This window comes from Sitodiplosis mosellana, unplaced genomic scaffold, assembly GCF_009176505.1.
Source record: "Sitodiplosis mosellana isolate CC-2019 unplaced genomic scaffold, AAFC_SMos_1.0 Smas_scaffold_6167, whole genome shotgun sequence".
In the NCBI taxonomy this organism is placed as follows: Eukaryota; Metazoa; Arthropoda; class Insecta; order Diptera; family Cecidomyiidae; genus Sitodiplosis; species Sitodiplosis mosellana.
The window spans coordinates 4,637,809-4,651,851 of NW_022601408.1; the positions used below are offsets into that span (position 1 = coordinate 4,637,809).

Sequence of the window (14,043 nt, forward strand, 5' to 3'; positions counted from 1 at the left end):
GACTGGAGCCAACCGTCAGTTTACACGGAGAAATAATCTAAAAAAAACGTTGGCAGTTATTTTATAAGATATAATATTAAATTGATTGAAATATTGTCGCGCCATTAGCAATGTGAATTTGTTCATGAATCGTTTGTTTCAAGTTTTGATAAATCAGAGAAAAAGAAACACCAGAAAACTCGGAAAAAAATGTCTATTCTCTATGCGCAATAAATAATTGGTTTTAAATAGGATATATATATGAATATCTTCAAATTATATTAAATTGGAGTTATTGACTTTGATTTTAAAAATTCCAATTATATAGGCTAGAAGATAATGCTACGATAAAAATCTATAAAATTAGCTTTTTTAGTCTTCATTACTTCTGCGCTCATGATTAATTTTTGAGCGCCCCCGGACATTTCGAGCTGGCTACGGCCTTGATCTGCTTTCATGAAATAGTGCAAGCAAATGGCATTACACGTTTTAATTCCAGTTCTCTAGTAAGTCGCTGAAGTTTGCTGTTATTCCTTTTTATCAGTGTCGCACAAATAGAAAATAAATCAACCTGACCAATAAAGTTTTAAATTCTTCCTCTGCGTATGGCCGAATCGAATCAGTGGTATACTCTTTCGCACTTTCTGTTCCAGAGCTAATTAAATTAGCATGCGATGAAATGTAATACAACATCGGATCGATACTATCGGTAACGATTTGATTTCTTCTAATTTTCACGTTACTTCTACAAATGAAACAGCGAAGGTAGAAAAATTGACTGCTGCACATTTTTGAGCTAGTATAAAGGGCATACAATCATCATGGCTATGATATAAATGAGATTTAATAGCCAGATTGATGCGATTTCCATACAAATCAGTAATTTTTTGATTTTGGTCCAATTTTTCAAACTCTTGAAAACAAAAGCTTTCTCTGGTTGGAATTGTTGGCTCTTAACGAGGAAAACATGAAAAATTGAGTAAATACGTAATGAATGAGACTATGACAAATGCCAAGTGGAAGGAAGGAAGAAGAAGAAGCAGCGGAGAGATATAAGAACGAAAAATGCGACACGCTCTTTTTCTTCCTCTCTCTCTCTCTCGCTCTTTCTTTCTCCCTCTCGGCGACCTGCGAAACGATAACACGCACCAGACGAAGAACTAAGAGTAGAAAAAATCGAAAACACCCCGAAGGAACCCAAATTGAACGTTCGCTCTACAAATCATCATCGAAGAGGAAGAAATAGCCTATTTTGAATACCACTGTAATCGAAATCCACATAATCGAAATCCACATCGACTGACTGACGTAGTAGTAAGAAATAAATGAATTATTTAATTAAAGAGAAATGATAAGAGAAACAGAAATCAAATTCTTTCATTCCTTACAATTACTTTTCATTGATTTACTACCACTTTTCATTGGAGTTAAAGGTGTCAAATGGACAAAATTTTGTCCGTCCGTCCGTCCGAAACTTTTCAATCTGTTCGTCCGTCTGTCCAAAAATCATTCGGACATTCGGACAATTTGTCCGAAGTCCGAACATCAATACAATATTCTATCATCTTTGCGAGTTTACGATGAAAAATGTGAGAAAAAGAAGTACACACGAAAAGTAAAGTTTCCGACCGTTTGACGCTTGGAATAAATGCTGAAAAACAAGCACGGTTCTGCCAACCAAAAAATGTTTATAACAAAACATACACATAGACGAAATATATATCTCCATTGTATTGTGCATGAACCTCGAAAAAGAATGTACCGCTGAAATGTATAAGCATGAATAAGAAAGTGAGACATCAAGAGAACAACGTCTTATTCCAATACCAGATCATAGATCACTTCACACAGTCGAAATTTGCTTAATTGTCATTCCGTTGATTTGTCACATAAAAATAGCTGTAGAAGTATCGATCAATGAGAAAAATGACTAGAATGACGTTTGGTTTGGTACCATCTGCGAGTAGGAAGTATTTTGCAATACAAACACGTTACATTGTAGCTGTCACAGGTTGCTGTCATCGATAGTTGACAGTATATTTATATATGAGTTTCGTAATTCGGCGTTCTACGTCAAGATGTCACTTATATTTTATCATAGTATCGATACACATTTTTTTCGCAATTGAATCATCGATGCAAAATTTTGCAAAATGAATCTTCCAAAATAAACCTTATTGAAATAAAATATTCGGTGTTACACATTAAATGATATATTTCCATGTTTCAATTCGTACAATTATTTGTTTGTGAAAACAAACGCGTCGAACAATCTCACATAAGTGAAAGACTTCATCTCAACAACAGGATCATCACTGTGGAGTTTGTGCGTATATCCTTTCAATGCGACATTTAGATGTGTGGAGGCCAGGGTTGTCAACTTTGGATTTTGAATAAAAATCAAGAAATCGAATATAATGATTTTATTTGAAAATGAACAAATAAATGTGCAATTATTTTGATTTGAAGAATTTTTTCAATTCAAATCGAATCAATTGATTTGATTTATTTTGAAAATAACTTCGAACCAAATTAACTGAAGTTTTTATTTGAGGATTTTCAAATTTAAGCGGCCAATCGTTTCAATGATATCGAGTGTATTGTGCATTTCCATAGAATGCTCGTGGCAATGGTCGTTGAGCATTGGATTTATATTCCGTTGGATAAGTGATCATTTCCAAAATAAATTTTTTTTTCTCATTCTTATTTATTGTAGATATCAGTTAGAAACAAATCCAACGGAATGCAAATCCAACGCTCAACGACCATTGCCACGAGCATTCTATGGAAATGCACAATTCTAACTCCATTTACGAATTTTTCTATTAGTTGTGTTCTATTGAGTAGTATTGAGTAGCCTGTATATAACGATTTCAACTATTTTTAGGCGAAATTATCTCAAAAGTATACAAAAATGAGTTATGTGTTATGCGAACACTGAAACGGCTACCGGAAATGTGCGTGCAAATACACGCACTCGAGTGTATTGTAAATTTGTCATCTAGTAGCCATTGCATGTCATATGGGTTACTGAATCAGTGTGTACATTAACAGTAGTCGTTTGAGCGTTCGTGTGTTCAATACAATAGGCAGTATTAGCAAATTTGGCACTTGTACTGAAAATATTTAAAAAAAACGTTCTTTGTATTTCTTCGAAATTCTGGTCCGTATTGATGACTGCTTCAATAAAAAGGCATGCATTTGAAAATACATATTAAGCAGAAATTTCGTTTTTGTTGATCTTTGTAAATAACATCGACCAAATCTAATGCAAGTTCTATACAAATGGAAACTTTAAAAAAAAATTTGTCGGTCATTATAAGAAATGAGAAATATTCATATAGAATAAGAAGCAAAAAGCAGCATATGAAACAAATGAAAGAATTCTTAAAACGAATAATTAACAGTTTCACGCATCATCGGAAAATTCTTATGCGAATCGTTTTTCGAACCAACAATTCGCCACACAAAGTCGTGATGAAGCGAGCACAATCAACAACGCACGTATGAAAGTTAAGAGAAGATTGGAAAAAAGAAGCAAGGTAAAAATACACACACATACAGAGAGAGAGAGAGAGAGAGAGAGAGAGAGAGAGAGAGAGAGAGAGAGAGAGAGAGAGAGAGAGAATTTCGAGCGCTAAGGAGCAATTTGAGGGAAATTGCTTTGGGCATTTCTCGTAATGCGTTTTAGGATACAAAAACACATGATTTCTATTCAATACTCACTCCAAACCTTTTGTTCGTAATCCATCACGGCATTCGCATTACCATTGAAGTCAATATCTTTTTAAGTGTTTGCCTTAATGCTTTAATCAATTGCTGGATAGTGCTTCGATGCTTGAATCAGCCGTCAGCGAGAAATATTTTCAGCACCAGTAGTGGCGGATCAATTGACAGAAGTTAATAAATTGTTCATTGACCCATGAAATAGATAGGCAATAGGCATTTTTCATAGCATGTAAGCATTTTGGATATGTTCTCTTATTGCAATACCAATCTTGACTACATGATTGAAATATACACGCAACTTCAATCTCAAGAATCACAACAGCAAAACATTCCGTCCAAATATTATGAAAGAAATGTTTGTTGCATCCTTTACGAACAACCAAAATAATGTACGGTTCCGAAAAATACGTCCATTGTGAAGTGATTGAAAACATTATACATAACCGTCATGCTATTGGTATAAAAAAAAGGTTTGAATTTCAGCAAAACTTCATCATCTTCTCCAAAACGCTTAACTTTATTTTAGTCTGCTTGCAGACCTGTTTCTTAAATATATCGATTAATTGTGTTCCCTGCAGCAACGCTGACTCACATCTCTCCTTTGAGATGAAAAATAATCGTGGTCGAGTTTTGTACAAGCATCTTCGTTTTTTAATATGGGAATGTGCACATAAATTTCAGTTACTGTGTATATTTTTTCAAAACCTATCATTATATATCAAGGAGCGGATCGCCATTTGGAAATACTGAAAATACTGTTCCACTCTTAGAATTAACAAAACATTGACTAAATTCAAACAAATGGAGTCCACTATACGGATATTTGCACTGAATCTCTCTTCAAGTCCACAAATGTCGATGAACATGAAGGAAGAAATGAGTATTTTTCATCCAACAGCCAGTGCGTTTCTATGCATTAGCGCGTACATTAACAGTAATCGTTTGCGTATTCACAGAACAAATAAATCATTCTAGTTTATTTTTGAGATAATTACGGCCAAAATTAGTTGAGAAGGCCACATTCAGTCTACTCAATTTTTCAATACAACACAACTGCTGGCTTAGTTGTCCATATTTTTTCGTATTTGACCCCTGGTCGCCATAAAAATATACTACACGGTGTAAAGGATTTTATAATTTGCATTCATTTCACGGTTTATATATTTATCTTCAGGCAAAATGTAGCCGTAATTTTATCCATCCACATAATTTCATACAAAATTTCAACAAATCTCTTCAATCTGTTCGCCTCCTCTCCTTCAATTATACTTACTACTTTTTATTTTGATAAATATGGAATTAAATTCACTGTTCATTAAATACGCACCGAGTTTGTACCTGACGCACACTAAGAAAAGAATTTAAAATATAGCACAGTAATATCAATCAAAATAGGATTTATACAACAAATCGTGTAAAAACGATAAAAAATCGCGTAATAACTAACTAACCTAACTTTTATATTCTTTTTTTTAGTGTGTAGTGTCAGTCTGACACGTATATTCCGAAAATGTACATTCATTGTTGGAACAACTCCGGGTGAAAAAAAGGCTATGTTTTGCCATAAACTTGGTCCAGACTAGAGCTGTCCATTGAACTGAACTGTTCGTGTTCGTTCGAGTTAGTTTGAATTTCAACCAAACATGAACCGAACATAAAGTGGACTTTTGCATGAATTGAACAATTGAACTAAACACCGAACGAACATGAACAAGAGATTTTCTTTTTCGAAAAATTCTGAACCAAACATGAATGAAATCTAACACAGTTCGACAATGTTCGAAACAGATATGAATTTTGAACATTGTTCAATTCAATTGAACTCTGATGTGCACTAATACACATCTATTCGTGAGACGTAAAAGAATGTATGTTTTTTTCTCGATTTATATTTTTGAAAAGGAAAGTATGTTTTCTGTTGATTCTATAAGCGGTGAAAGAAAGTATGTTGGCGTACCGTCTAGTCTTTGCGGTTTTTTACGTCTTCCTCGTAACTGATAAACGATAACAACATGGTGTTTTCGGCAAAGTCGTAGTACTCAAGGTCCTCTATAACATTGCTGCAGAGAGTTTCCTCTTATCTCTTATCAGTTGCGCGCAAATCGCGCATATAAAAAAGCAAATTTTGTACAGAACTTTTTCTCATCATTTTTCGCGCTTTTTTTTAATGGGGCTATAATTCGCTGTGTTCGGCACATTTTTAATACGTTTTTATTCTAACCGGTTCAAATCACTGTTTCACACATATGTACTGAGTACATTGCACTCACTCTACTACAAATCGGGAGGCGATTGCAAGAACAAAAGATTAATGTCTCCAAACGTATATTTTCAATATCGCACAGAATGTCATACAGAATCAATGTTTCGCCACACACATAGAGACAAACAACACAACAGAATACTTGTAATGCTCGCATACGTTCTACAGTAGAATCTCGGAAAAGTCAACTCACAAAAAAATTAATTTTCCAGAAAAGTTAAGCGAATTTCGGCTTCCAATTAAATGAATACCTTTAAAAGTTATTTATTACTTAGTTTTTAGAGCGTATGAATATTTTACATACAATTCGGTATCTTTTGGAATGCAAACAAAACAATGAGATAGAATTTCTCTAGGGGCTTCTATGTCGGTTTGTCATTCGGATTTTTATTCACAAATTCGCGCTCAGTGCCATGCATTCACAACGGTGCCATATGATTTCTATGTAAACATTCGCACTCGCATTCGTATAGAATACGTATTTCGCTGTTCTCGAACGTTCTCACGAATGCGAGTGCGAATGTTTACATAGAAATCATATGGCAGCGTTGCGAATGCGTGCACAAACACGAATCAATTAATTGAATTATGTAGTCACAAGTTCGCTGTCATAGCCGCATTTGTCGCATTCGCAAACATTCGAATTTTTGTTCTGAAATGCGAATGCATTCGCAGCATTCGCGAGAGATAAATCCCCTTAGGAATTTCTCTCTCGAAATTTCTTACGATACAAATAACTATAAACGCTATTGAATATTCCATCGATGGGTTGACAGTTATTATCATAATATTTTTGGGTGTTGAACACCCAAATAATTAAGTTATTTACAAATTACTAAATTATTATCAATCAAATACTACAAAACAAACCGAAACCAATGAGGGAAATCTTTTTAAATTTAATGGAAAATCGTGCCATTGGTCTTTCAATTTAGTTCAATTTCTGGGATTCTACTGTATATGGAACGGGCTCCGTATAAATCTCTGAGATTGTGTATTTCTCATTTTCTCATTTAGCGCCCAGGAGGCCATTTGCTTACATCGAAAAATAAAAATCTGAAAAGTACGTTAGACCATAAATCATGCGCCAAATCATCTTTGTATTGACAGAGAGTTGCATTCCGTAAATACTCAACACTTCATCCTGTTACCAAAAAATTATAGTACAGCAAAATATGAACATCATTTTAAGCTACACAGAGGTTAGAAATAAAGTAACATAATGATTTTTTCGACTTACCTTAACCTCATGCAGAAAATCAGTTTCATCCAAAAGAATGATGCGAACGGATATGGTCCTCGAAGGTCGACAAAGGCAATTCATTTTGTTTTATTTATTTCGTTGATCGATGATAAAATTATAGTATATAATACTTTTTTCTGCTCGTTCACTTTTATCTTGAAACGGTAGATAATCACTATCTTCTTACACGCCGAATGTCTATTTATGTTGGTGTTTTTATATGTTTGCTGAGAGAGTTTTATCTATTTTAATTCAACACTTATTATTAATAGTAGTGTATATTTCAAGTGTTTTGTCATCAATTCAATTCATCGTTACTATGTTTCACTCCGAATTGTATGAAAACTTGAGAATTCTTAATAGCAATTCCCTTTTATGCTGAAGAGCGGCTCGATCCCGAGGAAATGCACTGATATTTCGATTCACTTGGATTTTGGTATCAAAAAAGGATGGTTCTTCGCCTTGTTAAATTATACTCACGATGAATAAAAATAATTAATCAATTTTTTTTTCAAAATAACACTACCAATTTTGCTTGGAGTCCCTAATCTATGTATTATTTTGTTGATTTGATGATGGAACGAAATGGAATCAAGTCTCATACGGATTTACCGAGTGGATGTTTTATCAGAAACACATACAATAAAATAAAAATTATGATGATACAAGATTCAACTTTTTCCTTCTCTCCAGTGCAGTATGGAAAAAAAAACAAGTGAAAATGTTTCTATGGCTCGCCTCGTCTGGTCTTTCGTTGATATTTTCTTCGTTTTTAATGCTTAGAGATTCAGATAGCATGTAATTTAGAATATCAGAATTGTGTTCTCGAGTGTGTGGCATTCATTATTTCATTGCTTAATTCTTTCGACGAGTGACTGCTTCCTTCATCGCTTCATTCGCTCAATTTACGCAGATAAAAAATGAATAACAGGTTATACCGTCGTTGTGTTGTGGAGTTTTTCGCCAGTTTCTCCTGTTTTTTTTTTCTCGCTAGTCCAATGTATGACGATTCTTCGTGTTACGCTGAAGTGAGAATTTCGGCATGTTTATTTCATTGTTGTGTGCAATTTTCGAAATATTCACACTTTCATAACACCAACCATTCGGCAGATATGGTGTATGCCAAACGTGTTTGAATTTCGCTCATAATAGAAGTATTTCACATTTTGCAAATAATTGCGATTCATTGTATACGTATATCTGTTTTATTCTTCTGATTCGTCGTCAAAAGCACAACACTTCGGAGAGCACAAAATTACTACAATAAACTCTTAAGCTCGACGCGTCATATTTTATTACCATAGGGGTTTTTGCTTCATTCTATTTCGTTCATATATATATTTACCGTTTCATTCGTATTCAACTTGCTTTTGTTTGCAAATGCTCATATTTCACCTAGTATTCAAGAATTCTCTGCATCCGTGTCGTCGAGTGTGTATCTTTCTCTCTCTCTCTCTCTCTCTCTCTCTACTCTATGTATTTGTTTGTGAATCTTTGAAAGCAAAACTATCCTGGGATTTTGTATTTTTCCCTTAAATTTTATATGTTGTTCGCGTTTCAATCTACATAGCATTCATTTTTCCTTTCCTCTTTCTCTCTTTTTGTATATCAAACATTTCTTTTAAATTAAACAAACATTTATTTCGTTCTCGACATCGTTCTCGTTTCACATCTTTGCCAATTGTTTGTTTGTTATACCATTTTTTTTTGCTTGTGAATGCAAATTCAACGTACGATTTACATTACAATATAATCGGCTCCGATGCTATGTGTTTCCGTGAAAATTCAGAAACAAGCATTAGCAAAAGATTGCAACAAAATACGCGAGAGTTTATCAAAATTCCTGAAAAGCCTCACATACACACAGGAAAACAAAAATAATAAAACGAGCCGAGTGACAAAATCCCTTCGAGATTTATTGATCGTTGGTTTATGATCCCAAAAGTAATGAACGAACACGGAATGGAGACATACACGTTGGCAATTAGCACCGTGCAAATTCATAACATCCACAACTTGAATACGAATGATTCTTTCATGACCGTTTTCTAGATGCACGGTACATCTCCTATATTTCATATATGAACGTTGTGACATCCATCAATTTTCTACTCGTGAATTCACTTTGGTTGTGTAGAAAAATGCGTTCATCCATTTGCATTGTCTACGAAAGTGATTCGCTCTTACAATTCATGTACATTTTCCGGATGCAAACACTTCTGCCAATCCAATTGTTCTCAACTGTTATTACGATTACGGTGTAAATAAATGTGAAACACACTGCTTGAGTAGATGATACATTCACTCGCATATTGAGCACTGTATAACGTTTACTGTGTTATTCGTATTGAAAGTTGGCAAATGTCAATTATCTGGCTTTTCATTTCAGTGTATACACATTCAGTGTAAAAAGCATATCATGTCATTCTAGAAGTTGTCACGGCAGCTAACCGAGCACTCAAGTCCGATGCGTTTGCTTTTGTTTGAGACTTTTATCGAAAAATGCCAATTATGATCTCTCGTTTTCTTACGTTCACAAACTATTTGTTGATAAACGGGTTTGTATTCCACAATCGTTCTCTCCGAAAATGATCAAATCTGCAAACGGAAACAAAAAGGAAATAATTGTGAAATAAGTTGAAAAAGAAAGCAATAGTCACATCTAAAATTTAATTGATTGATATTTAAATTTAAATTATAAAATAATGAGTGTCGATATTGTCGACTCGACACAAACTGATCAAAATTCAATTTATTTGGAAATCATTTCAAATTTGAGCATTCCAAAACATTGAAGATAAACACTATGCAATAAGAATAAGAATAACATGAACCAACGATCGCAATAATATAACAATAATAGGAGAGTATTGAGGAAAAACAATGTCAGTGATAACCACTTAACTTCATTGATTGCTCAAAACTATCCGAATCGGTCACGTAAAGAACGTGATTCATGGAAAATTTACTTGGCAATGCGATTTTGGCACATGTTTTGTGCCATTGAAAACGCCCGCCATGGCATTCATTGCATGTTCATAGCAAATCACGTGCACAAGTCATTTTTTTATATTCCTTAGAATTGAATAAGTTTTCTTCTTGTTCTCCCATTTGGCACTTCCTATTCAATAATGATTACAATAAAATAGGCAAAGAATTGAAACAATTTGAAAATATAAACCATCTAGTTATAAGAGTACACCATATGCAATGCATATCGTGAACCACATAATATTACTGAATATACATTAGTCTGTCCGCAGTTTTTTGGAAATCAAATCACTAGGGGCTAACCACGGTTTTAAAAATAACCAATAATGACCGACTTTAACATTTTTTATCATTTAAACAAATAAATTCCGATATGATCACATTTTGGTCGATTTTGCCCGATTTTGCCCGATTTTCGCAGTAATTTTTTCGCTTTAACAAATGTATACTGTTCTGGAAGCGGGTTTTGGTGCATCCTCAGGATCGTTCAGAACTGCTCCCGATTCTGGAAGTGGGTTTTGGTGGATCTTCAGGATGGACCAGACCGGGAGCAGTACTGAACGATCCTGAGGATCCACCAAAACCCACTTCCAGCATTTTTGAAGCGGTAATGACGTCAACACATTAAACGTTTTTAGTCGATATTAAACGATAAAATTCAATATATACAGATTTTTTCAATTTTTTACGGATGTCATTAAAATTGGGCGATAAAAACAGATTTTGTCAATAAAAAATCCGTGATTAGCCCCTAGTCAAATCAACATAGTTTGTTTGGATCCGCCAATTCTTGATTCACATATTTATAGCAAAAGATTGCGCCCAAACTATCTGTGATGCACTTTAATGCACTTTAAATTGAATGCGTTAGAATAAAAAGGGCGTATGATACACTTTCGTACCGAAGCGCAACTCAAATCATTCGCAGAACAAAGTGAAACAAAATCATGTTGTTATTTGATTACGGAACACTAGAATATTGTGTGCAAACTATTTGTGTTTCGTTTTGTTCTGATAACATGTGCGGTGTGTCGTTTTGTTTTACTAACCAAATTGTATTTCACTTCGAAATGCGACGCATTTTTTTTCGATTTACGGCTGTATTGCGACCGTCTACATGGGAAGTTTGTATGAAAACCCCGGAGCGCCGCTGATATTGCATTGGCTTCTATGGCCAAATGTACACATGGAAATATCTCGAAAACGGCTGGGTAAATCAACAAAACGGACCGTGATGTCACTCCCTAAAGGGAGTGTATACACCCGACTGGTTTGATGGCTTAGGATACAAATCCGGTGAAATTTCGGCTGATCCATGGATTCTCAGGATTTGTTACTTCATGAATATTCATTTCTGTACAATCAGTGTCCATAAGAATCAATGTATTGCTGTCAAATCGTGGATATGTCGACTTTGGACCAAATTTATGAAGAAGTAGGTGTTCAGTTCTTCGAAGACCTCCAATATTTTCACAAAATAATACACTGTAAGTTTTCGGAGGGGAATGAGTAATCTAGATACAGTGCGAAATAGCGGTTTCAAATGTTTTTGGATGAATTTACACTAATTTTAGGGGAAAATGTGTTATATGCGAACGCTCAAGTGGCTACTTTTCATATACGTGTCAATACATAGACACGCGCTGGTCATCAAGCCTGTGCAGTCGTATGTATTGTAAATTTTGCACACAGCAACTCGTTCAAGCATGCAATAACACATTTTCCCCTAAAATTAGTGTAAATTCATCCAAAAACAGTTGGAACCGCTATTTCGCACTATATCTAGATTACTCATTCCCCTCCGAAGTTTTGGTGTGTACCAGATTGTTCTGACGAAAACCCTACAAAATGGATTTTTTGGCGATTTCCCATATAAAAGTGTCATTTTTGAACAAAATTCCAATAATTTCAAGAAATGTCGTTTTTGGACCAAATTTATGGGCAAGTGAGTATTTGATTATTCACAGACCCCCATTATTTTTGCAAAATATTTGCAGTTTGCCTTGACCAAAACCCTAAAAAATGCTTTTTTTGAGTACTTCCTATACAAATGTACCATTTTTTCGAGGTTTTTCTTAGGGGAGGTACCCGAGAGGCACGTCAGAATGGGCTCAAATTTTAATGGTTCCTAAGTCTCAACATATCAAAACTTTTTTCCGTTTATAGTTTTCAATTATCTCGTAAACTTTTTGAGATATCGTGTTAACAAAAAACGTGTACGCGGACGCGAACGACGCCATACGCACATCGCTATTTTGCACATTTTTCATAGTAAACAATATAATATTTTTGAGGGCAGATAGGTCTTGATCGATAGGATTTGTTCCCATCTACATTGCCTTGTGTACAATTAGGAGCAATTTGAAGTTTTTCGTGGAGTTTTTGTCGTCCGAATGAGAAGGAGTCACGAAATGTTGGGTAGTAAAACCAATACTTTTCCATACAAACAAAGTTTGCGGAAAAGTAATTAAAAAAATTGGACAAAAATTGCGATTTCTGGCGATTAATTGTAACGACCACAAAGTCGCAATAGAATAGTTTGGCAGTGGTTTTATCGGGTTTTATTTTCAAGTTTCAGGAGTGAGTGGAGAAAAGTCCAAGAAATCTACCGAAAATTGGAATTTTTTGATATTTTTGGGCTCTTCACGCAGAACAATCTTATTGGCCTACAGATGATAGAAGTAACCAAGTGGTGATCTGAAAATTGGGTGTCAAATTATTCAAAACACAACTACCGTAATTCAGATTTAGAGCTGCATTTTGTCATTCAGAGCTACCGAATTCCGGTAGAACTACCGGCTATTTCAATCACTCAGTCAATGGACGGATTGAACCCGATGTATTTCTGATGGTTTTATCCTATTCGTTCTTTGTAAATCTTATTTTGTTTTTGTTTCTATCAGCGGATGCGTCCTTGTATGCGCTATGCAGATGTCTGCGTTTAAAATGGAATGCATATTATAGAGATCAAAACGACTGAAAAAAAAAGAAACAAAATGCCTAACTAAAACAGAGAAAAAGACTTTGTCAACAATTCCAATATATAAGCTATGTATCCAAATATATATGGCTAGAGAATATGCCAGCGAAAACGAACGACAGAACAATGAGCATGGGAGAAGAAACAAGACCACAGAGCTTCGCTTCGCTCCGCTCCGCGTTCTTGAGTTTTTAGTTACCTAATCTATTTCTATCAACAAACTATTTTTTGGCGCATTACATGAAATGTATTTCATCAAAGTAACTTTGAAGTAATATATTTATTTGCAAAATGAATTACAAGATCTTGGTTTAATTTCTTTTTCGAAATATACTACCTTTGGTTTAAATTAAATAAATTATATGAGCATAGAATCTAAAATCACTTTAATTCTGGTCAAGACTCAGAAAATATTATTACGAAAAATTAATGTAATTTTTAAACAACATTTGATAATAAAAATTTGATTGGCGCTTTGAGATATTATGCACTTATTTGTCGTTACTGCCACTTTTTTAATTTAAATAAAAAATATGAGCATAAAATTCAAATTCACCATAATTTGTTTCAACACTCAAAAATTATCTAGGAAAAAAAACAGATTTGTAGCTCTACATTTCATGTAGTGCTAAAAACGTCATTGGCCAAACAGAAGAATCTCATTTACGGTTATTAACTGTACACCTTTTCCATTTCACTCAACCATTTCCATTTAGTTTGTATTTGTATGTAGAAGCAGTGAATTATAGGAACCCTATCAATATTTCAATACTCTTCCATTTGCATTGTAAGATTTGTTTTTATTCTATAATTCTCTTCTCTTCTCTTCTCTTCTCTTCTCTTCTCTTCTCTTCTCTT

At 34.3% G+C, this 14,043-nt stretch overlaps 1 protein-coding gene across 2 annotated transcripts in view; it reads right to left on the reverse strand.

Moving 5' to 3' along the window:
* The window catches only part of LOC129575716 (band 4.1-like protein 4), an 82,642-nt gene that overhangs the window by 44,945 nt on the left and 23,654 nt on the right, over positions 1-14,043 (reverse strand). For both annotated transcript variants that reach the window (XM_055459656.1, XM_055459657.1), the window contains one exon: positions 7,212-9,812. In XM_055459656.1, the coding sequence (XP_055315631.1) occupies positions 7,212-7,295 (84 nt within the window). In that variant the 5' untranslated portion in view covers positions 7,296-9,812. The remainder of the gene's footprint in view (positions 1-7,211; positions 9,813-14,043) is intronic.